Genomic DNA, 25,497 nt, shown 5'->3' on the forward strand with positions numbered 1-25,497 from the left:
TAATCAGTCGACCACCAAAGTACTTTCATTCGATCTGATGTTGAATTTCAAAATAAAAGCTCACTAAGAATCTGCAATTTGGACCTTTAAAAAACGATTCCGTACACGCCAAACTAACATTAAGCCTCTTAGAAATATTATTATTATTATTCATCTTCGGAAGATTACTTTTTAACCTAACATTAAATCCTGAACCACGCAGCGCTTGTTATGACGGCACTGTCCCACTTAACTTCCGAGTAAACGGTTTTCTAGTGCGCATGTGCAAACTTCTAGTTTGTGGCGGCTTTATTCAAAATGGAGTTAATATCTGCGTTGCAGTTTTTGAATCTTCACGAAGTCCCACAAGGTAATATTGCGAATACGAGTAAATTGCAGGCAAAATAACGTCACTTTTAGGAGTAGTGTATACGTCCCACAATTTCAGCATGTATTCACAAGCACCAAATCTATGTTCTTCTTTTGTTCTCCTTCGTAAAATGGTTATTTTGTCCTGACGGGCAACTTGGCCACCGAGCGTTATTTTGCCGTGAAGTGCTCGAGAACGACAGAGCTGCAATCAATGCCATATTTACTACATTCGACCGTGAATGCTATTGTGATGGAGTGAGATTTGCTCTGCGTTGGTGATTCATTTTCCACATTTAGAGAAGTAGATGACGCGATTGTAGCATTTGACAAGACGCAAAGTGTGTCCAACTGGCTCTGTGATAGCCGAACCCTCAAAGCAGCCCAGAAACTAATGAATAATCCTCCTCTGGGGGTTGTGGTTCGGATTAGGCTGGTAAGAACGATAACAGTCTATTTTCAGTGACAAAATAAATTTAAAACTTCGTGAAAATAGACAGGAGGGGTGAAGTCAGAGATGAACCACGCACAGTGCATGACTCTCGGCCAACCTATTGTAAACACGACAAAAGAGCCGTTCACGGCAAAAAACAAAACCAAAATCCCACCATTGCTTCTGTTTTTAGCATGACCAGGGCACCGCGGGCGTCTATTCAGACTATTACACAGATGTAATTTCCAGTGTGGTTGTTGAGTTTGAGTCAAAGTAATTATTTCTTTTATTCTAAAGAAATGACAAAATCTATTTTTTCACATTTTTAACAAGAACGTTAACAACTTCGTATCCTCTTCGGTGCGCGTGCGTGTGTGTGTGTGGAGATTAAATTGATTGAATTGAACAAATGATTGTGTATTACAGGTTAAAAGCCGATCTGAACAGCTGTGTTTTTAGTGCCGTTTTAAAAGAGGGGAGTGTGTGAGTGTGTCTGAGGAGATGATGGAGGGAGTGGGTGGCGATCGAGAAGCCTCTGTCTCCCCAGGACAGGTCCAGTACAGTACTTGGGTCGGCTCGGAGGGGTGAAGAGGTTGGCATGTGCAGATCTAAGATTGCAGGTAGGGGTGTGGAGGAGGAGATCAGTGAGGTAGGAGAGGGCAAGGTTGTGAAGAGCCTTAAAGCTGATGAGAATAATTTTAAGCTGGATTCGTTATTGGATGGGGAGCCAGTGTAGATGTTGGAGGACTGGGTTGATGTGGTTTTAATGAGCAGGCCATCCCTCCACACCATATATCATAGGCGTTATCTATATGAAAAAAGACAGCCATTGTTGTTTCTTCATTAACCTGTGCATTCCTTATCTTGTCCCCCAGAGGAATTACTGAGTCCATTGTTCTTCCCTTCCTGAAACCAGTCTGGTAATTCTACAGGAGATTTTTAATTCCCCCTGCCGCCAAATATCTGCCATTGATCATCCTCTCCATAGTTTTTCTCATTTGGAAAGTTAGTGCAATTGGTTTATAGCAGGAGTGTCAAACTCATTTTTATTGTAAGCCACATTGTTGTCGGACAGGCCATTATGAGTGTGAAAACATATAAATGTTGAATTACCTCCTCATTGTAAATTTCCCCAGTGTGGGACTAATAAAGGATATCTTATCTTATTATTACATATACAGCACACAATTAATAGATAACACATTTTGAAATCAAAAGTCAAGGATAGTAGTTTGTTCAACTGTTGTTACTGTAATAATGTCACAAGAAAATTCTTGCAATATCTCAACATGATTATTTATTAGATATGACAAAGATTGGTACAGATTTTAGCAAGCAGCATGGAAATTGACCTGGTTGATTTGCTTTTGTGGGCCACATAAAATGATGTGGTGGGCCAGATCTGACCTTTCAGTGGCAGGGGACTCAACAACTAGTTCATCCCTAAAACATACATGTGAAGTTACCGTAACTGAAGCATAATAACACTTGTCTAAAAACAGAGTACGGCAAATATGATGTTCAGTGACAACTATGTTGAGTAACAATTTGTTGTGCTTCTTGGTAATATAATAAACTTTATTTTTTTAGCCTGGGTGAATGGAGTGTGGGATGCAGAATTTACAGAGATGTTGCCGATGGAAGATAACATCGAAGGGGAGCTAGCAGCCTCTAGTGAGCAAGATTTCAGAAGGCTATACTCATGTCTACTGGTACTTTCTGAGGAACAACTACAGTCTTCTAGCAGAGATGACTGTTTACAGGTATGACCATTTGCCGATATACTTGCTATGATCTCATGCATCGGGGAATGAAAAAATAAACACTTGTATCAAATATGTTCAAAAATTATGTAAGAACCCTGACCCAATTTCCTTCTTGGTGGACTGATGATAAATGTGACTGCACTTCAAGACAGTCTTGAGGTCTTTGAAAATGATTTTGAATAAAGATAATGTGATACCTGTCTGTTCTTCTGCAGAGTGTCTGGATACAGCTGAGGGAGAATGGTGTTTCGGTGCAGTCTTTGGTGGCTGTGCTGTCCTTCTTTGTCTTGACAGGAAACGCCAAAGCAGCTAATGTTCAGCAGAGGGTGGGAAGCCTCCATGCTGCATCGCTCTATCTGTTACTGCTTGGAGTCCCAGGTAAAGTGTCATACTGTGCTATGCACAGACCATGGAAGGTGTTGTTTTTCAATATACAGAACAGTAACCCCATCCCACCCCCCCTGTATTTAATTTCGCAACTGACAGTAAAATATATAATTGTTTTTGTCTTCTAGGAAGCATTGCCAACAAAGTTTTTCATGAGGTTTTATTGAACACCTGCATGAGTGCAAGCACGCACTGTTGGCCTCAGGACTTGGGCAAAAAGCGCAAGAAGGGCATTCTCAAGAGTTCTCAGGCAGAGGGCAAGCGTTCCAAACCACACCGGAAGGAAATTCAAGAGGTCTCAGAATCAACAAACCAATGTTTTTTCATAAAGGCAACTTGAAGACTAAATGTGACTCTTACTAACCATAGGTTTGATCTCTTTAGCCTTTTAATTTAAAGAACGATGTGCAAGTACAGTAGTTTAGGTAGCTTCAATGAATATTGTGAATTATGTAAACCGCGACTCAGTGTCAACCACTCAGTGTGTTGCATGCAGATGGAAGTGGATGAGGAAGAGGAGGAGGAAGAAGAGCTCATTTTATCAAGCCAAGACCTAAACAGGATCCGAGATGCACTGGTTCTTCTGCTTCAAAGTCTTCTCAGACTTTTGCAGACATTTTCACTCAAAGACAAACCACAAATTGCTTGCAGTTGCCCACTGGTAATAATTAAGATCCCAGCCAACTTTTTGCCGACATGCACCCTTTATTAATTGACCATTAAAAATGTGTTTTCTCTGCAGATTTTTAGTAAGTTGCTTTACTTTGAGCCAGTCATTGGAGAGCTAAACTTTGCTGCCGGACAGTAAGTTTATATTTTGTTTTGTTTTCCATTCATGATTTATACAGCAACCTGATGGCGATGTTGTTTCTTTACAGAGATATCAATGAACTGCGGAGCATCCCTGAGATGGCTTTCTATGGCCTGCAGCTGATTTGCTCAGCAAAGCACGGAGATCAAAAAGAAGTATTTCTCAGCCACATATTGTATTTGTGTTTGGGGTTTGTGCAATAGCTCATCTAGGATAATTAAGGGTTGTCAGTCATCTGTCTCTTATGTTTATTCATCTTCGTCCAGTCCGTGAGGAGGGTTTTTCAAAGACTTCTGTATGTTATCCTGATGATGAATAAAGGGGACAGAGGCAGACCAACCTTGCTTGTACCCGGTCATGCAGTACTCGCCACACGTGATCAAGCCATCCACTTTGTCTGGTAAACACAAGTCTCTGATGATTATTGTCAAAGCAACTACAGAAATCGTCATCCCCAAAACACATAGAAATTAAATTAGATAAATACATTTAAAAATAAGTATTTATTTAATTTATATTTATTTATCTAATAAATTTGATAAACACTTAAAATAAATTAGACTCACTGGTTCCTCCTGGAAGAAGACCGAAAAAAAGAGTGTTTCTCTTAATGGAATGTAAAACTGTTGATAATCGCCACATAAGCCACTGTAAAAGTGTGCACAGTTTGAATGTTAGCACCACACTTAAATATACGGAAAAAAACTCCATAAATAGTGGTTTATATAAAATACATTTTATGTGAAAGTTAAAAACAAATACTGTACATGGATATAAGTGTCAAAAGATGAATGGAAAATGCGTTGAATATACAAGTTAAATACAACCAAACTGTACATGAAGCACTTCATATTTTGCGTACCACATGTTGAGAATCATTAGTCTATTCCACTGTCAGTTGGAAATTTAACGATCGCATTTATTTCATGAGGGTTTTTTCTTCTATAAATTGTCCATTTTCAATCATATTTGCACAAAAATGCACTGCCTTTAGTAATAAGCATTTTATTTTGCATGTCTTTTTCGATGTGTTTAGCTTGTCTGTCTTAATTTATCAATATTGCAACAAAATTCCTCAGCATTGTGTAAGTATTCATACCGTAATGTGATTTCTTTTTAAATTATAGTCATATTGTGAATGAGCTGAAGGAAGTGGCACTGCCATTATTGAAAGTACTTCTGCAGCACATTTGTTTTCAGGTGAGTAATTCAGCCAAAATATCATGCTGTGATGTTTGTGTTGCACTTTATGCCATCTAATCTCCTCGTGTGACGTAATGTTAAAGTATGTATTTGTCTATGGTACCTAGATTGTGGAAAAATGTGAGTTTAGAAACCATGGAGCCCAGGCTGTTGGCATGCTGACATCTGAGATGCCAAGTACAGACTATGCCCACTTCATCAAGTGGCTGTCTAGTTTCTCAAGACACTCAAAGGTAATCCCTTCATTCCCCACATATAGTACATGCAGATTAAAAATTGAAGTATAATGTTTGGCATATGATAATGCAGCTTGATTTGGATAACCGATTAGCAATTTGCCATGTTAAAAAAAAAAAAAGCACTAATATTCTTAACCGGTTTGGTAGATGGTGTCCCGCCTGTTCTCTGTGGATGTTGTGATGGTTCTACTGGGGCAGCCAGAGAGGCGACCCGAGGAATGTGGCGATCCGGGTCTTGCCTGCTACCTATCACATCAATTCCTAATCCAGAACCTATTGTTTGCTCGACGTAATGACCACTCACCCACTGTCCAAAGCCATGTCCTCGCCTGCCTTGCCCAGTGTCTGGAATTGCCTTCACTCAATGCGACCTGTGCTGTCCAAAACCTCTTCTCTGCCAGTAATCAAAACATTTTTTTTTCCCTGCTGAATTTTCAGTTTTGCCTCACTAGTTACTGTCCGACAATCTTGAATTAATCTACACAATCTTTGACGTGTCAGATTATGAATAGCTCTTATTCATAAAATAGTTGCCAAAATAAATCTCAGCTTCCTATTGTTTAACTGTTATTTATTTACTTTGATTCAGTGTGACTGAAAGCTTGTATGGTGGTATTTTTCTTTCTGCAGAATTACTAAATTACACTTTTTTTCTCCCCCTTATAGCTGTGACGCAGACTGTACTGGAAGAGGGAACTATAGAAGGTAATGTTTTGTTTGTGTTTGGAATGGTGCTCGCAAATCTGTAAGGACTTTGTAACTGTAGAATGATTAAGTCCTGCTGCGAGCAAATGGAGAATGGCAACTATGCTATTCACATAGTTTGGGGTACTGGGCTGTTTGAGTAAAACTTGTGGACAAACCTGACATGCACACTGACCCTTAACGGTGTTTCTATTTGACTTTAGTTAAACTTTTGAATGCTCATGTCCAATGGTTCAGTGTTTCAGTAATTTTTTGCACAACTTGCTTTTCTCTGATGTCAATCTCAATCTGATTTTTAAAATGTATTTATTGTCACTTGACTTTTCATTAGGTCATCCTACATCAATATAATTTCTTGAAAATTGCCAGAACACATGGTATTAGGGCTTAATGCAACCAAATATCACCATACCTGACTCAGAACTTCACCTGCTACCTTCCAGGACTCAGTAGGTTTTGTGCATTTCCAAAATATATGTGAATGATCCACATATACATGAATTGTTTGTTTATTCAGGAAGTCTCCAGCAGCCTCAGAAAACTTACCACTCTTTGCCGTTCAGGACTGTGGAGGTTGGTGGCACAGATAGCTTGGTCTGTGATGGTGAGTCATAAAAAATGCTAGAAAGGCTTGATATTGTGCGTTTGATGAGAATTTTTTATTCTCTTCGGTCCATTAACAAAAACTTTATATTAATAATGTCTAGCACTCAACAATGTGTTTATTCACATTTTGTGACCATGAGTCTTGGTAACCACATCCATGATGTTTTGGTATCACCCAGAGAATTATACTTTCATGTGCAGTTCAGAGTTTGACATGCATGTGAAGAGGCTCACTTGACTTCTCCTCAGTGAGCAGTTTTGTGTTTGTGTTGATATGCTCAGCAAAGCACAGTTTGGCAGGCAATGCTGTCAACCACTTGGCCACAACTGCCCAAATACTCAATCCCCTGCCAATAACATATTGAAGTAAAGCCTATTTTTTTTCTTAATAAAACCTCAAGATTCCAAGATGGGCCTGGGCAATATGGCTGGAAAGTATATCACAAAATAAGTATTTCATATTGATCCATGTTGATACCTACCTACCTACTTACTTACTTTTTTTTTTTCCTTTTTATTTCAAGGATCGAAAATAATGACCCGAATGAAAAAGGCTGAATTTGGGTCATGTTATTTTAACATATAATACTTAAACTTTAATAATAGGTCAATGCAACCATGAGAAAGGAAATCTGGTCATTATGAAGATTAAAAAAAAAAAAAGAACAGTTTTTTAAACAGTGTGTGTTCAGTAGTGCTGGGCGATTTAACAATATGAGTATTTCATCCATCCACCCGTTATCTGAGCCGCTTCTTCTCACAGGGTCGAGGGCGTGCTGGAGCTTATCGCAGGTGTCATCAGGCAGTAAGTAGGGTACACCATGAACTGGTTGCCAGCCAATCACAGGGCACACATAGACAAACTCAAACCTCGGAATAATATAGAGCAGGGGTGTCAAACATACGGCCCGCGGGCCGGAACCGGCCCGCAAGGAGGTTTGATCAGGCCCGCAGGATAATTTAAAAGTGAAAAAATGCATAAAAGACACGGAATGAATATTTTTAATGAGGGACACACTGTTTTGATCAGAGAAGAAGACAACACCAGCCTCAGTCTGTCACTGAGACAGACACAACACAGCAGACGCTACAAGGATATGTGAATACTTTATTCTTTACACACATTTTTTTTTTGTTTGTTTATTGAACATAAAACATATATACAGTAATAATTTGACAGAAAATAAGGTAGATGAAAAAAAGTAAAAAGAAAGAAATCAATCTTCATTCAACACAGTTATTATGTTCAAGGGAGTAGGAAGAAGTAAAAAACTTATCTAGTCCTACCCCGTTATGTGATTATATCTAATAAATCATTTTTATATCAATCAGAAAAGAAAAAAGTAAGAAGAAAGAAGTCTCCATTAAGGCTCATACTTTACCCTTAACCGTGATATTTTTACAACGTTTGGTTTGTATCGGGATTATAGACTTCCACACCCTGACACTCTTGTCAATTTTCTCTTGTATTCATAATGGATATTTATATACCTTTCTCTATTTATCAACTTAGTTCTGATTTATCATTATATTTAATGTTTTGAATTTATCATTTTAACTCTGATTGATGTAGGTTGTTTGTACTATTTTTTTGAATTTGTTTTTGAACTCAGCAAGCGATTTACTCATTTTCAGGTCCGTTTCGAGATTATTCCACAGATTAACACCTTTGATAGATGCACTTCTTTGCTTGATGTTTGTTTTGACATTATAGCACTCTCCTTAGTTTGTAAAGTGTAGACAGGGATTACATTTAGAATTTATATGCTCGTGTAAATGGTTTAAAAATTCCTTTCTTTATAAATCTCGTTTAATCTTAAAAGTGCATTACTATATATTTCAATACCAATTACATGTAAAGGTTTGGTCCCTTTGTACAGTCAGTGGGATCAGCTGCAATGCATATATGTGAATGATAAAAGTAAATTGCACATTTGTCTAAGGAAATCTAAAGTCCTTCATGAAATGTTTTGTAAAAAATATATTCATTAAATTTCAACATTTTCCTAGTATTCTTGTTCTTCTTTAGACCAAAACAAAGGAAATACATATTATTTTGGTTATTTACAGCAGAGTATGGGATCATTTTTAATGGTCCGGCCCACTTGACATCTACCGAGGCCATATGCGGCCCACAATGTGAAATGAGTTTGACACCCCTGATATAGAGCATTCAATCAACCTACCATGCATCTTTATCGAATGTGGGAGGAAACTGCAGTGCCCAGAAAGAATCCACACTTGAACAGAGAAAACATGCAAACTCCATACAGGAAGGCCGTGGCCGAATTCAAACTCACGACCTCTGCACTGTGAGACGGGCGTGCTAAGGCGTAGGAAAAAAGTAGTGTGTTTCCGGTAACCCGACCGACTGAGAATTTCTACTTCGAAAAAAAACTTTACGGTCGGCATTTTTTTTCAAACAACCCTCTACATTTTTGTGTAGAGGGTTTACATCGGTGCAAACTCTCGCGATATTCAAGTTGAGCGCGTGCATCGTTTGCCCTGTCGTCTGTCAACAACATTGAAACATGGCGGCGGCCGCGATCTGCGACGACAGTTTAAACCGCGTTTTCTGTGTTACAGTTGCGTGCTCGCACCGTAATGTTAAGAAAGTAGCATCCATTAATGTATCGAAAAAAAATCAGCGAGCTATTTGATGAACACCACGGGCTGAGTAAACATCGAGGGCGGAGGAGGACGTTGGCGGAGGCGGGGGCGCGCCCCGGCCCCCCGAGTTCGGAGCAGGGAGAAAACTAAATAGGTGGCGGCGGCGCCGGCGCCGGTCGCGGAGCAGCGGGTTCAATGTCTTCTTGTTTTATGTTTTATGGTTCTTTGTTTAAATTTTTGATGGGGAAAAAAAAAGATTAAAAAACCCCAACTTTGTCCGACCTACTGACCCTATGCTGAAATTTCATGTTACCGGAAACACACTACTTTTTTTTCTACGCCTAACTAACCACTCGGCACTGTGCTGCCCCTGAGTATTTCATATCCGTCAAAATTGATAATTATTGATCTTTTTTCACCTATTATAATGAGAAAAACGAAATTGATTAAAGATAAACTCAAAAACAATTTCATTGATTAAATGAAATTAAGCTATGAAGAGGAAATATTCAAAATATCTGGTTGTAAAAGCAGCTTTGAAGGAATGTACACTGTTGTTGTATACATTAATGTTGTGTCATGCTCAATATTGTTGACAGCCATGCTTCTCCAGCAGTGCGCGGTAAATGGTTTTTGGAGGAAAACACTATACCCCAAAACAGAATCATTATGCAGTTACATTAACCTTCCTTTGTTTTTCATACAATGGAAGCGTAGCCTCTCTTGGACTGCATGCATTGCAGTTGCCATCTGTCTTAAAGCAACTTCATCTTTTTAGCCAGCTAACTATGTTTTAGGTCATTTTTTTACTTGCCTGAGTGTGATGATGCTGAGAGGCTATGAGCTGGTTCACACCGGCGCTCACAAGTCATTTAACGTGACACCACGTATCGATCCAAAGCAATGTTTCCTCTACTTTTCCATGCATCTGAGCATTCACACAAACTCCCCGAGCATCCCTAGTAGCCATGGTTATCAACATCAGGCTTACACACGGCGGCTTACACACCTATATATCAAAATATAGGATATAATCAAATGACATGGATAAAATGAGCCCAAGTTTGTAAGAAGAATCTGTCAAGGATAGAATGCCACTTTTAATGTCGAGAGTCGCCCCAAATTGACTTGAATTGTTCATAAATCAATGTAAGTAGATCTTCATCATAATTTTTAATGAATTACGGCTTCAATGTTTATTTTATAGTACAAAATATATGAAGTGAAGAGGCTTGTGTTGGTGGTGTAAAAGAAGGCACTCACTTGACTCGTAGAGGCTTTAGGTTCACTCGGAGACTCTTCTGCTGTAGGCGCTGACGGTGTAGCTGAGGTTTTTAAATTGGAGAAAAACATGGTGAAGGGTAGCGCTATGATGTTCATCTTGTCTTCTTATTAGTTGAAATAGGTTTAAGATTTTATTTTTGTCAGACAATGGTCCATTTTTTTGTGAGGGAAAACGTCTTATCTAGCTGACATTTCTTCAGTGGTTCGGCACGTCTTCTTTGCGGGTTGGGCGGACAAAGTTCACAGACGTATTTCTTTTGCACTGAACACATTTATGCTCCAAATTTCCTGTTAGGTACTTGTAATTGTAGCACAAATCTAATCTCATTAATGGAGTAGCCTCTGTCTACACCATGCAGAATGCTGGGGTTGGGGTTTGCTTCCTGATTTGTTTTTTTTCATGGATATTATATCTCAACTCAACTCAACTGTATATATGGAGCACTTTCAAACAGCCATCGCTGCATACAAAGTGCTGTACATCGAGCAATTTAACATATACAATAAACAGAAAAACAAATCGGTAATAAAGACAGTAGAAAGCACCAAACAGTAAAACCAAGAACAAATCTAAGTCATGCTGAGTCGAATGCCAAAGAATACAAGTGAGTTTTGAGGAGGGTTTTGAAGATGGGCAGCGAGGAGGCTTGCCGAATGTTCAGTGGGAGGTCATTCCAGAGAGAGGGACCAGCAACAGAAAAGGCTCGATCCCGTGTGAGCCTCAGTTTAGTTCTTGGTACTTCTAATAATGTCTGGTCCGCAGACCTGAGGCGCCAGGCAGGTGTGTAGGGGCGGATGAGCTCAGAGAGCTAAGTGGCGCGAGATCATTTAGAGATTTGAAAACAAATAAGAGGATCTTGAAAATAACTCTAAAATGTATGGGGAGCCAGAAGGGATGCCAGAGTAGGAGTTATGTGCTCCCTCTTACGAGTACCAGTCAAGAGGCGAGCAGCGGCATTCTGGACCAGCTGAAGGCGCTTAATGGAGGACTGGCTGACTCCAAAGTAAAGGGCATTGCAGTAATCGAGCCGGGATGTGACAAAGGCATGAATTACTGTCTCAAAGTGTTCATGAGAGAGGAGAGATTTTATTTTGGCCAGCTGTCTAAGGTGAAAGAAGCTGGATTTAACAACGGCACCAATTTGCTGATCAAGTTTGAAATCACTGTCCAGTTTAAGGCCCAAGTTTGAGACTGTTGACTTAAGATAAGGAGACAGGGGGCCCAAGTCTACAGGATGGGATGTACAAGGGCCACTGGGACCGAATAGTATCACCTCTGTCTTCTTTTCATTGAATTTCAAGAAATTTTGTGCCATCCAGGTTTTGATTTCTTCCAGGCAGGATAGAAGTGGCCTTAATGAGAAGGCGTCTTTTTTGCTCAGTGGGACATAGATCTAGATCTGGCAGTCATCCGCATAGCAGTGGAAGGGAATACCATGTTTCCTTAAGATGGAACCCAATGGGAGTAGATCCAGCGAGAACAGCAGAAGCCCCAGAATTGAGCCCTGTGGAACACCACATGACAGGGGAGCAGTGCGTGACTCAGAGCAGCCAAGGCTGACACAAAAGGTTCTGTCAGCTAAATAGGACCTAAACCACTCAAGAGCACTACCGCCAATGCCCACCAAGTACTGCAAACGAGTACAGCAGAATACTGTGATCCACTGTATCAAATGCTGCAGTTAAGTCCAATAAAACTAGACACACGTGGTCTCCAGTGTCATTTGCCAGGAGGATGTCATTAGAAACGTGTAACAGGGCTGACTCCGTGCTATGCATCGTCTTGAAACCTGACTGGAAGACCTCCAAGATGTTATGTTCATCCAAGAAAAATTTCAACTGCATGTGCACCACTTTTTCCGGAATTTTTGAAATGAAAGGCAGTTTGGAAATGGGCCTGAAACTTGACAGCACATCTGGATCAAGACCAGGTTTCTTGATCAAGGGTTGGCCCACAGCATGTTTAAACTGTTGGGGAACTATACCAGAAGAGAGGCTGCTGTTGATGATATCCAAGACCGATGCACCAACACTCGGGAGAACCTCCTGAAAGAAATGCGGGGGAAGAGAGTCGCAGGGGGAGCCAGATGGCTTTGTCTGGCGAACTACAGTACATCCTCCAAAAGCGTCAAGGACACAGTTTCAAAAGAATTTAGCACAGCTGAACATGGAACATGGACAGAGGGGTCAGATGCGGTATTTGAGACCGGAGTCCTAGCTGTAGAGACCTTATTAATGAAAAATTGAAGGAATCTGTTGCACATCTCGGGTGAAGAATCCGAGCAAGTAGGCAGAGGGGGTTTGAGTACAGAATCTATCGTTTTAAATAGTGCGCGTGGGTTGTGACGGTTAGCTTGAATAAGGTTCGACAGATATTCTCTTTTGGCCTCTTTTACCGTGAACTGGTAGTTACGCCAGCAGTCTTTCCAAATTTGATAAGAGAGATGCAATTTGTCTTTTTTCCACTTGCGGTCGGCTTTGCGACACCCCTGCCTAGCTGCGCGAGTTTTGTCGTTAAACCAAGGCTCGGGTTTAGGTTTTGGGAGCACAATGTTTGAAGGAGCCACCAAATCCAAGATGGCACGGCATGATGAGTTGAACCAAGAGGTGAGTTCCTCTGTGTTAGACGAGGGTACGCAAAGGTTATTAAAGGCATCAGAGAAACGACTAGCAGTGCGAGGGTTAAAAATTCGGCGTTTGCAACTAGGAGCGGCAGATTTCACAGCAGCATGCGATAAGACCACGTCAAATAAAACTGCCATGTGATCAGAAATCCCATTTTCAAGGACTTCCAGATTTGACACCGGTAGACCATAAGCAAGGACAAGGTCTAAAATATGTCCTTGTTCATGTGTCGGGCTGGTCACATATTGCACGAAATTAAAAGAGTCGATAAGTCTTAAGAAGTCCTTTGCTAGTGGTTTTTCCGGACAGCACACATGAATATTAAAATCCCCCATTCGGAGGATATGATCATATCTCAGCCTCAGTATCAAGTGCAATTTCTCCTAATATTGATCATGTGTCTAATGTGATATATGCTGACATTGAATTATCACCCAGTGCTATTCCAAGATGAAAAAGAATAATGTGGCTCAACTGTTTGGCGGTTTAACCTAATGAATGGTTCTCCTCACTTGGATAGTATGTTTCAAATTGACGTAGTCTCATGTAGATGTTTATTTTCAATGCAGCAAGAGAGAACATTGCTCTTTTGATGCGGCGTGTACAAGACTCCAAGTCTACTGTTCGCAAATCAGCACTGCAGGTATTATGAACTGGCCACGAATATTTCCATACTTGATTTGCAGTTTGCTGATTTATTTGTCTGGATCATTAAATTCAAGTTCTCTTTCCCTCCTCCAGGCCCTTGTAGGTCTTCTGAAACATGGTGTGATCCCCATGAGCTTGACAAACCTTTCTCTGCTCTCGGAGCGCTGTAGAGACCCGGCTGTGTCTGTGAAGAAGAAAGCATTGCAGTGTGTGGGAGAGATGCTGAATGTGAGTTCGCAATTGCGGTTTAGCAACTGCCCAGACAATCAACAATCCAGGGCATAAAAAAACATTGCATCCATTACGCTGTGTTTTATGATGTGTCTGTGTGCCTGCCATTTATCACAACTAGGCTAATCCAGAGTGCTGCCTGGTGCAGAAGGCATGGCTTCAAGGTGTAGTACCAGCGGTGGTGGATTCTGAAAGCTCTGTCCAGGAGAAGGCCTTGGAGGCTCTCGATCACGTCTTGCTCAGGCAGATCCAAGCATACTCTGCCTGCCATCATCTTGCTACAAGTCAGAGGCTGACCTGGAAGCTGCTAAATCTTCTCTGTGACGAATGTCAGAACCTTAGGTTTGTTCTTTATTATTAAGAATGGGAATATGCAACCTGAATTATGTCACGTCAACTTCGTGTAGGCATAACCCTAAATTTGTGCTTAAAACCCCTCTTTTATTTTATGGGCCTGGGTAGTTAAGTTTATTTTGACACGGTTCATTTATTTTTTTGTTTGTTTATTTCGAATTTTGTCTTTTGCTCTCCAGCCAATATATTAGTAAGGCCGTCACCATCTGGATTAAACAAAACAAGTTTACGGTGACATTCATAACTAATCTGATTTCACACACGGAGGCTGATCACAGTGCTGGTGCCTGGCTGCTGCTTTCCAAGGTAGTTGCAGCATCAGTCAAAATTCCTTATGGAAAACTCATGGATGCCTGGGACAACATGGTCAGGTAGGATCGGCTACATTTATCGACAAAGTTTGCATTTTTATTCCGTTTTTGTAATTAATGAGCATCTGGTCTTTTTTTTCCCCCTCAGTTCTAAGGATGTGAGTGTGACATCCTGCTGTCATATTATGTCTGTGATTGGAGAAATTTCTGTTCACTTGAATGAAGAGACAAAGGATAGGATAGTTGGTGAGTGATCTTTGCAGTGATTGGTGGTAGATCAGTAAAATTTCTTTTAAGATGTCTGGCTGAATTATTTTGTTTCTCTGCAGATGATCTTATGCGTTGGTTGAAGTCCTTTTCTATGTCTCTGGAGCTTATCAGTGCTGCTATTGATACTCTGCAACAACTTGGCAGGAGTGCAGATGTCAAAGAGACACAGGTTTGAGAACATGCTTTCTTATTTTGTCATTTAAACGGTAGGAGAGTGTCTCATTAAATCCACAAAGAAAATACATTTCCTTGGATGCCTGCGATAATTGCTTAACTGTTGAACAGATGGCTCTGAAAGCGTTAACTAAAATGGATAATTACAATTCTTAGTAAGGAAAGCTACTTTTGTAAATACGTCAACCCTTCACATCCGAGCCTCTTTGAATACGTTCCCTTCTTTTAGTATACCAGTCTTTCACAGATTTAAGACGTTGAGCTTTATTTTGTTCTTATCCTCGGTGATGCTTGACTACGGAAGAGAAGTTTTAGTGTGCTAGTAGTCGTATTAGTACTTATTTGCTAAACCTTTGTCCCCATAGGCTTTCATGAATCTTCACTGCGGTGAATTGGTGTCAATTTCTGAGGATTATTTATCTGGTATCATCTTGAATGAAAACGGAACCCACAACATAAATGAAGAGCTAATGGTGAGAAATGCCTTCTTCACTCTATTTTATATTTTGACAGAACGGGAAGCTCGTTAATCCTGGTCTCTTTGACGAAAAACAAGAAAACATGGGGAATGAGGGAGGGAAATAAACAAGGCCTAATTTATGTGCCGTAAAAAGTGTGCATCGTATGGACTTTGGGGGCGGGGTCTCCATGCACAATCACATGAAAGACATTTCAATAAGTCTGAACGGAACACTCTAAAGTCCTTAGGTGTGATTGTGAGCGTGGATGGTTGTTCGTCTCTGTGCCCTGTGATAGGCTGGCAACCAGTTCAGGGTGAACCCCGCCTGCTGCCCAAAGACAGTTGGGATAGGCTCCAGCACGCCCGCAACCATTGTGAGGATAAACAGATTAGAAAATGAATGGATGGACTTGCACATGTGAAAGGAGGCAAGAGGAAAAATGGGGGTGGGGCACCCTGTCAAGCAGCTTAGCCGCTACTAGGCTAGCAAATCCATGGCGCACCTGGAGTGGATGAGCTTGTGAGGAAACCCAGCGGTGAAGTGTCTGCATACGAGCTGTGTTTTGGGTCATTATTCTGTTGCCTTGCGACTCAGGCCAAGTTTTCTGACACTGTGCAGCACATTTATTTCATGAATATCTTGACAGTCTTGACATTTCATTGTCACTGGCACAGATTCAAGACACCCTGTGCCAGATTTAGCAAAGCAGCCCCAGACCATAACAGAACCGTCTCCATGTTTCATAGTAAGGACAGTGTCCTTTTCTAGCTATGCTTCATTTTTGCAAGCTTTGTGCCTAGTCAATATACGGGTTGGATTTTATATTTTTATTTTTTATGTTTTCTTTTCGACAGTGGTGTTCTCGTCGGTTGTCCCCCACCAAACAGTGACTGTTGGTGTAATCTGACAGTGATGTTGATATGAAGACCTCTAATATTTTTGGAAGTTGTTCTGGGCTTTTTCGTTCCCATTAGTACTATCTGTATTTTCAACCTGTCATCAATTTTCCTCCTGCGGCCACATCCAGGTGGTTTGGCTCCAGTCAAGTCTTGTGGAGCTCAAATTTCTGAATAATAATATTAATTATTATTAATTAATAATAATATTAATAATAATAATACATTTTATTTATAAGTGCCTTTCAAAACACCGAAGGACACTTTACAATCAAAAAAGAGCAATAAAACCACAGATAAAATTATAAATAATTAAAAAGCGATGAGTTTAAACTGAGTATGCAATTTTAACTAGGTGGGTTTTGAGATGAGTTTTGAATATGCGAAGAGAGTCAATATTACGGATGTCGGGTGGGAGTGAGTTTGGGAGCAGAGCAGCTGAAAGCTCTGCACCCCATCGTGCTGAGACGGGCAGAGGGTATACAGAGGTGGAGGGAGGCTGAGGACCTGAGGGAACGGAAATTTGAAGGTCCGACAGATTGGGGGGGGGGGGCAAGGTTATGGATGGCTTTGAATATGAAGAGGAGTATTTTGAAGTTGATCCTCAGTTTGACAGGGAGCCAGTGGAGCTGTTGGAGGATGGGGGTGATGTGATGGAAGTAGGGGGTTCCAGTGATGATACGGGCTGAAGAATTCTGGACCAGTTGAAGTTTATGGAGGAATTTGTTGTGGACACCGAAGAGAAGTGAATTGCAATAGTCAATACGGGAGGTGACGAGACTGTGGACAAGGATAGCAGTGGAATGAGGGGTGAGAGAGGGACGGAGACGGTTGATATTGCGTAGGTGGAAATATGCGGACCGGGTTATTTTATTAATATGAAAGTGGAACGATAGTGAGCTATTGAGGATGACACCCAGGCTCTTGATCTGAAGGGAGGGGGACACAGCGGAGTTATCAATAGTGAGAGAGAAACTGTTGGTTTTGTGTAGGGTGGATTTGGTACTGACGAGGAGGAGTTCTGTTTTGTCACTGTTAAGTTTGAGGAAGTTATGTGTGAACCAAGATTTAATTTCTGAAAGGCAGTGTTAATTGGGCCCCAATTAACGAGGGCCTCCTTGTGGGTCCTGGCCTTGCCGTGGCAAGGAGGCTTGTGTGTACCAATGATCTGAAGAGCGTTACCGTCTGAAGCTTGCTCCAGCTAGGGTCTCCCTTGGCGGGACGGTCTTCCGGGGAGGTTCCAGACTAACAAGGTCCCGACGGTGTATCGGTACGCCGCTAAGATGGCAGCCCCATCTTCCGACTATCCTGCAGAGGGCCAACAACCCACTCAGGAGAAATTTATTGTTACGAAACCGACCAGAAGAAACCGGACTGCCCAAACCAAGACAAGACAGGAATGCCCCCGACCAACGAGTACGGATTGACCTACGCCTCAAGACGCGCATTGCGACATAGAACGTCCAAACGCTTCTTTGGGCTGGAGCTCCTTCACTGCTGTCCTTGGAGCTCTCCCGCTACAAAATCACCATGGCGGGTCTATGTGAATCAAGGTGGCAAGGCAGCGACGAAATTACAGCAGGAGAACACTGCTTCATATGGAGGAAGTGGTCCGTTATAGGGAGTTCATCAGCAGTACAGTTGGAGGGGGTGAGGCCAGAGCAGCAAATGAGATCCAGGGCGTGTCCTTTAATGTGTGTGGGGAAGTCTGCAAACTGATGGAAGCCAAAGCTGTCAAGTGAGGAGGTGAAGTCCATGGTGAGTGGAAGGGCGGTATTGTCCATGTGTATATTGAGATCCCCTATAATAATTATATTTGGAGATAGAGAGGAGAGATGGGTGAGGACAGGAGACAATTCATTTAGAAAGTCACAATGAGGTTTGGGGGTTCGGTATACTGTGGCAATGATCGTTGGAGTGGGTCCGGAAATTTGACAGGCGAGGCATTCAAATGAGGAGAGAGGAGGGAGAGAGATAGGAAGAACTTTCCACTTCTCGCGGTATAATATTGCGAGTCCACCCTCCGCGACCTGTGCCGCGGGATTTCGATAGGTAAACAAAACCCGGGGGAGTAGAATCGTTGAGAAAAGTCGCCAGGAGTTGGCCACGTCTCATTCAGACAAAACAAGTCAATTTACGGTCTCTGAGGATATCCTGGATAAGACAACCTTTCCCAGTGATCGAGCAGATGTTGAGCAGTCCGAAGTTGACGCCGGCAATATCGCTGTTGTGAGGAGCATTTGCCGACCTAGCCAGGCCGGCTAACACGCTGTGGTCCGCGGATCGGCCGTTGTTTCTGCGTGGCCAGCGGGAGGATGACTAGAAGGAGGTGATGCCTTTGGAGCCATCAAGGTGGAAGCCCCGACGAGACCCACGGTGGATATATTTCCGGGAGGGATGAAGAGCGATGTCCGGGAAGTGGTGTAGCGCAGGTGGAGAGCTCGACCACCGAAAACAAAGCCCGAGAAGCTCTGCCGCTGAGTACTGTAGCAGTCCTTCCATAGGTCGATGGATGAGTGACAGGATGGTCCAAATTAGTATGGCCCAGACAAAGGCCCTGTTGACCCTCGTCATGGGGTACAGAGGGGTGGAGATGGTACGGTGCCTCGTCTGAGAATCGAAAAGGTAGGACGCTGTGACCGCGCGATTGAGAACAATCATATGGTGGTTGACGGTTTACGATCAAGAATGGATTGGCGACAGTAAAACCGTAAAAAACGCTAAAAAATGTTTTGCGGGTGAGCAGTGGCACCCAGACACGCCAGCGTTCACTCAACCTGGAAGCAATCAGTGAATAATATGTGCAATTGTTGTCACAGAAATATCAAGATGCTTGGAGATTGTCTTAGAGCTTTTACGTTTAACGTGCTTGTCTGTAATATGCTTTCTAATCTTTTTGGACAACTCTCTCCTTCACATTTTGTAGCCCATGTTCACTGTAGTACAAGTGTACATGTCTCCAAAGCTCACAGTCACTACTTGTCACCCTTTTAATAGGCCGACGGACTGCTTAAAGTTTGACGAGAGGTTGAACGTGTCCATCCATATGGTCAAATTATTTTCATTTTTGGGGGTTACCATCAATTTGGTTAAGGCCTGTTTTTTGAGTTTGTTTTTAAAAATAATTCCGTTGAACCACAATTCAAAAGCATTGTATGATCTCTATCGGGTCATTTTCATTAAGTTTACCTTTATTATTACCATTCTAGATTTTTTTCTTTCTTTTCTTTTTTTTCATTGACAGAGTGTTACCAAGATTTTTTTCCATGTGTGTAACTGGTGGTATGTGTCTTCCAGGTGAAACATTTACACACTGTTGGTGTTGCGTCGCTCAACTGTCCTGGTAGAGTGTCCAAAAGAACGGTCTTGCTTGTGGAATCTATCGTTACTGCACATTCAGACAAATTCCTAGGTACAGTATTACATGGATTTGTTTTAGTGAATTGGATAAACCGCATATATTTGGGTGGAAAACCTAAAAAACATTGTTTTCATTTTGTTTTTGTATGAGCATCTCAGCATAGTAACCACTTTACTATTCTGCCTCAGTCTCTGCTCTGTACTGTATTGTTAAACATTTAAAAGAGCATTATAAAACAAAAGATAACTTATTGCAGATATTTTCCCTCCTTATTTCCTTCCTCAGTCACAATGCAAATGGACCAATAACACTTTCAGATAGAAAGTAAGATTTAATTGCTTCCGAGTTTTTCCAAACAGCCTAAGCTTCATCATGAAAAAAGAATTAAAGACTGGAAATCTTTAGATGCCCTTACTAAGATCGAACCTCATCTCTGTCGTTTAATTTTTTTCTCTTATAAATGAGAGCCAGTCACTGGTGACATGGTTGAGAAGTGTTTTTCTTTGTTTATGACTGACAGATTGTCAAGATGAGCTCCCAGCTTCACTTCCAGTCTCTCAGTTCAAAGCAAACTCGCTGCCAACCAAAGTCAGAGCACATGGTGTCCTTACTTTGGGTAAGCAAACTCTTGTCCTGTGATTTATTTGCAAATAGTGTGAGAAGGGGTGCCTCTTTCTTCAATGCTTTCTAACTGGATCAGGTAAGCTGTGTCTGCAGCGGGAGGAGCTGGTCCAGAAGTACCTTCCTGTGTTCGCCAGAGAGCTTGAGCTTGGTACAGAAGTTGCTGTCCGCAACAACATTGTGGTGATAATGTGTGATCTATGTGTTCGATACACAAGTAGAGTGGATCACTATATCCCCAACATTTCTGCCTGTCTCCGAGACGATGAACCAGTCATCAGGGAGCAAACTTTCATCATGCTGACCAACCTCCTCCAGGTAGGAAGAGACTGAGGTTCTGCAACAATGTTAAGTTTGTGTCTGTCTCTTCAACAGCGCCTTAAAATCATTGTTTTTCCTTTTATAATCAAACATTCTTGGAGGTAGACTATAAAAAGACATCGCTGTAAAACTGCCAAGCCAATTGATTGATTGATTGATTTATTTATTAATTTTAGGAGGAGTTTGTGAAATGGAAGGGTTCTCTATTCTTCCGCTTCATGGTGGTGCTAGTTGATCCTGTCCCAGGCATCGCGAGGTAAAGATTGCATAATAGCAGTAGGTTCAAACTGTTAAGCCAATTTGGTCATTTAGGAAACATACAAATAATTTCATGCACTTGCACATATGAATGGCCAACAAGAACCTTAAAAAGAACATAATTTTACATGTGAGCATTTGGGCCTAATGTTTTTTTTCTCTTACTGATGATAAAAGATGGCATCTGCAGACCTATCATTGAAATTAGACATTTTTGTTGACTATTCATTGAAGGTTAAACATTCATTGACTATTCAATGAATATTTGAGGGTATGGTACTTTGAGTTTGTTTTGTTGCCAAACAAAAAAATGTACATGTCTGAAGCGTTTATGTTTTAGCCAACGTATGAGAGATTACATAAAGAATTTTGTTTGGGTCAATTTCAAGGTTGAATTATAGGTCAAAGGGTAGTCACTAAAATATGCACCGATCTCTTAAATGATTGCAGATTTGGAATCCTTGTTGATTTTGTGAAAATTGATTCAGTAGTTCCGGGCGGCCCGGTAGTCCAGTGGTTAGCACGTCGGCTTCACAGTGCAGAGGTACCGGGTTCGATTCCAGCTCCGGCCTCCCTGTGTGGAGTTTGCATGTTCTCCCCGGGCCTGCGTGGGTTTTCTCCGGGTGCTCCGGTTTCCTCCCACATTCCAAAAACATGCATGGCAGGCTGATTGGATGCTCTAAATTGTCCCTAGGTGTGAGTGTGGGCGTGGATGGTTGTTCGTCTCTGTGTGCCCTGCGATTGGCTGGCAACCGATTCAGGGTGTCCCCCGCCTACTGCCCGGAGACGGCTGGGATAGGCTCCAGCACCCCCCGCGACCCTAGTGAGGATCAAGCGGTTCGGAAAATGGATGGATGGATTCAGTAGTTCCTGACATAAAGATGTAGCTTCAAAGGAAGGTGGCCACTCCCCTTTTTGCCGAAAATGTCAAAATTCAGTGGGCCATACCGTCCAAACTTCTGCTCCGGTTGACCTAAAAATGGAGATTTAATGTTTTGTCATCGCTATCAAAAAATATAGCAAGCTTCATTAAAATCAAAATACACTTTTTTTGGGGGGGGGGGGTGATTTTTTTTTTTTTTTTTTTTACATGGAATGACCCGGGGCCCTTCAGTTGGCTGAAGATTGGCACTTCTGTAATTATTCTGGACTTAAAAATGTCTCCCTTGAAAAAAACAACGTGAATGTGAGAATGACATGAGCCGATGGCGATTGTTTCTTTGGTTGCGACGTGTCATTTTCACTTCAGACATTCTGACTGAGAAGGTGAAGGGTTTTTGGGGGGGTTGGGGGGGCGGACTTTAGGATGAGATGGCTTGCTTAAACCAGGATGAGTGATGATTCCCATGGCTTCTTTCCTGCTTATATCGTAGTGATATCTTTAATCTAAGTGCACCTCCCTGTCAAATGCCTCCTTTTGTGGATAACTTGGTCTCACTATGTGGGCGATGGACTTACCCGTCCATCTTGTTGCGCCCACGGGGCACGTCCTTAGGGTTTCTTCACGTGCTCTATGTTAATCTACTTTATTATTCCGAACCAAAAAGACCCAGATTGAGAGAAACTGAAGGTGGTTGGGTGCGTTTGACCCCAGTGAACATACTTTTTTTTTCTTTTTCTTGTTTGTTTTTCATACAGGGGGTGTAATAGAAACTAATTGAGAAGCACTATGTTCGTGATAAATTGACCATATTGAAAAGCATTCTGTGAATTATTCATGACCTGAGGAAAATAATCACCTTCTGTTTTCTGTCTGTTACAGTCTGTGTGAATACTGCCTAGTTCACATACTGCTGAAAAAGAGCCCAGAAATGTTTAGCCAGCATTTCATTGAGTGCATTTACCACTTCAATTCATATAGTGGACACAATTCCTACAACAAGTTCCCTCAAACTGAAAGGTAGGAATCGGCTAGGACCCAACTTGCGAACAGGAATGTCTGCAATGTCACTTCCATCCATTCCTTTTTTTTCCTTCTCCATGAATCAATACGCTGCAGTGTTTGTTCTTTCCTTTCCCAAATATTCTCAGGGAAAAAGTTCGGTTCTCCCTAAAAGGCCCTCAACACCGTGAGAAACGTTTTCGGATTTACCGGTTTCTGCTGCAGCACTTCACTGATGCTCAGCGTTTCAACATCACCAACAAGATGAACCAAAGTGTACTGGGTGAGCACATTAATGCAAGGCAATTTGTGATGCACACACACACACACACACACACACACACACACACACACACACACACACACACACACACACACACACACACACACACACAAAGAATTTGGGGAAAAAAACGAAAGAAGAATTGTCTTAATCTGATCTGATACACAACAGGGTTGCATGAGGTCGAGTGGGACATTTAATTAAAGCAAACTATTTAATGAAAATGTAAAACAAAAGAGAGAACATACCTTTGCTCTGTCCATTCTTTTGGTAAAGTGTCTGATGATGTCAAGTCCAGTGTATCATGTGAATCACTGCTTGTTTCTTCTTCTACCATGCTAAAAAGGTTATGGTGACAGACACACATTCCATGAATAATAATTATAATAAAGTTTCCTCAGTTACGAGACAGTACTGAAAGAAGTAATATAAAAAAATGACATTAAAATTTAATTTTAACTGTTTTATGAGATTCACTGTTGTAATCGCGGAGTGGGCAAGAGACAAATTGCATTTTAGGGGGTGCTCCAGACTTATTCGGTATTCTTTTCTCTTACCGGTACTTTTTTAAAAAAATTTGGTCTCAGGACAAATACATTTACTCAGAAACTGAATGATTTGGTGTTATGTATGGGTTAATCAAAATTTGATGGGCGAGATGAAAAATGTCTTCCAATTCTGGAATGACGCCTACATAGCCACTGTACTTCTCCTTCAAGCTTGCAACTTGGAGTGCTGCCATGATGTGATGCAACAAAAGCCGAAAAACTTGTTTCCTTCTAGCTTATTCTGCCTTTTTATATTCCAGCCTGCTTTGCAAATAAAGAGCTGCCTCTGGATGCAGATGGTGAAGGCATTTTAGCAGAGACCTTCAACATACTGACTCTGAAAGAGATGAAGCTGCAGGTCATATCTCACCCACCTGGAACCGCTGCAGGGGAGGAACAAGAAGAGGCAAACATGACCACGATGGCAAAAGCAGTTCTTCATGCAGCTCAAAATAAAGTGGTTTCGCAGGTGAGTTCGGATTGGACATGTTTGAGTGTGGGACTATTTTCTTCCCAAATACCATTGTTAGGGTCAAAGTTTAGCTTGTTTTCGAGCTACTTTAAGCTTGTTTGTTTTATCTCCAGGTCAGGAAAAATACCTTCATAGAGAACACCGTCCCTCTAATCATCAGTCTTAAGCACTTACTGGAGCAGAAACAGTCTACTGTCCTCAAAGATCTCACAGCCTACCTGCAGGTCAGTACGTCACACTGCATATTTTCTTCATTGTGGTATTGTTGTGCATTCTCAGGAGGTACTGGCATAAAAAACATAAAGAAAAGTTTAAATCTCCATTGTTGATTTGGAGAAGGCAATGAAGACATCGGATGGGGACCAGGCATTATTAGAAGTACCAAGAACTAAACAGAGGCTCAGAGGGGATTGAGCCTTTTCGATTGCTGGTCTCTCCCTCTGGAATGACCTCCCACTGAACATTCGGCAAGCCCCCTCACAGCCCATCTTTAAAACCCGCCTTGTATTCTTTGGCACTTCACTCAGCATGCCTCAGAATTGATCTTAGTTTTACTGTTTGGTCCCTTCTACCGTCTTTGTGACTGATCTATTGCTTGATTTTTGTATATATGATAGTTGCTCCATGTACAGCACTTTGTATGCAGCAATGGTTGTTTAAAAGTGCTCTATACAGTTGAGTTGAGTGGATGTGTGACACAGGGTTATTGTTTGTATTAGGTAACAATGCAGGACTACCGTCATGAAGTCAATGAGTTTTTTGCCGGAGATGAGCAACTAGCAGCAGAAGTGGAATTTGTCCTGAAGGAAGCCGAGAAGGAGCATGAGCTGGAGAATCGGATGGACAACTGCAGTCTGAATGAAGATGCCAAAATGCTTTCTGCTCAGGTAGGAATGTATTATTTGAAGAGTTAATGCCAGGCAAGTCCCCTCCCTGTCCATTTTGAAAACTTGTTTTAAAACTCGACATATCTTTATTCTTTGGTTTTCACCCCAATATGAGACTGCCACTGTTCTATAGATTTCTGGTGTCTACTGTATATGACAGGGGTAGGGAAATATGGTTCCTCGATATATGTGTCTTGCCTGTTTTAGACCCCTCTCTATTTCAAGACACCTGATTCAAATGATCAGCTCATCAGCAAGCTCTCACTCGAGGCCTGAAACCATCAGGAACGATTGAATCAGGTGTGTTGGAGTAGGGAGGGATCCAAAACAGGCAGAATATGGCTTTCGCGGAACCGGAGTTCCCTTCCCATGGTATATGAGTTAGTATCGTTAATTTAGGTTTTTAATGTACCATTTTCTCTTTTGGTGTTATGTTTTTATTTTATGTAATATGTAAAGTGGTTTGTTATAGCCGCAACTATATAAATAGTTGTATTGTATT

General features: G+C 41.5%; 1 protein-coding gene across 2 annotated transcripts in view; it reads left to right on the plus strand.

The window, feature by feature from the left end:
• The window catches only part of ncapd3 (non-SMC condensin II complex, subunit D3), a 37,391-nt gene that overhangs the window by 3,820 nt on the left and 8,074 nt on the right, over nt 1–25,497 (plus strand). Inside the window, exons 1-29 of one of the 2 annotated variants that reach the window (XM_086121813.1) lie at nt 261–349; nt 2,372–2,544; nt 2,763–2,925; nt 3,063–3,229; nt 3,431–3,595; nt 3,677–3,738; nt 3,813–3,900; nt 4,012–4,145; nt 4,873–4,945; nt 5,056–5,181; nt 5,335–5,587; nt 5,854–5,892; nt 6,410–6,496; nt 13,587–13,660; nt 13,759–13,893; nt 14,018–14,238; nt 14,430–14,621; nt 14,710–14,807; nt 14,891–15,000; nt 15,371–15,478; nt 19,660–19,774; nt 20,244–20,339; nt 20,424–20,662; nt 20,842–20,921; nt 22,686–22,823; nt 22,955–23,088; nt 23,897–24,105; nt 24,222–24,332; nt 24,828–24,995. In XM_086121813.1, the coding sequence (XP_085977939.1) occupies nt 298–349; nt 2,372–2,544; nt 2,763–2,925; nt 3,063–3,229; nt 3,431–3,595; nt 3,677–3,738; nt 3,813–3,900; nt 4,012–4,145; nt 4,873–4,945; nt 5,056–5,181; nt 5,335–5,587; nt 5,854–5,892; nt 6,410–6,496; nt 13,587–13,660; nt 13,759–13,893; nt 14,018–14,238; nt 14,430–14,621; nt 14,710–14,807; nt 14,891–15,000; nt 15,371–15,478; nt 19,660–19,774; nt 20,244–20,339; nt 20,424–20,662; nt 20,842–20,921; nt 22,686–22,823; nt 22,955–23,088; nt 23,897–24,105; nt 24,222–24,332; nt 24,828–24,995 (3,810 nt within the window). In that variant the 5' untranslated portion in view covers nt 261–297. Of the gene's footprint in view, nt 1–260; nt 350–2,371; nt 2,545–2,762; nt 2,926–3,062; nt 3,230–3,430; nt 3,596–3,676; nt 3,739–3,812; nt 3,901–4,011; nt 4,146–4,872; nt 4,946–5,055; nt 5,182–5,334; nt 5,588–5,853; nt 5,893–6,409; nt 6,497–13,586; nt 13,661–13,758; nt 13,894–14,017; nt 14,239–14,429; nt 14,622–14,709; nt 14,808–14,890; nt 15,001–15,370; nt 15,479–19,659; nt 19,775–20,243; nt 20,340–20,423; nt 20,663–20,841; nt 20,922–22,685; nt 22,824–22,954; nt 23,089–23,896; nt 24,106–24,221; nt 24,333–24,827; nt 24,996–25,497 lie in introns of those variants that run through there. The other variant, XM_086121814.1, reaches the window with a different exon arrangement.

Source organism: Hippocampus guttulatus, chromosome 10 (genome assembly GCF_054856545.1).
Source record: "Hippocampus guttulatus isolate MCC_2025c chromosome 10, RoL_Hgut_1.0, whole genome shotgun sequence".
Taxonomy (NCBI): Eukaryota; Metazoa; Chordata; class Actinopteri; order Syngnathiformes; family Syngnathidae; genus Hippocampus; species Hippocampus guttulatus.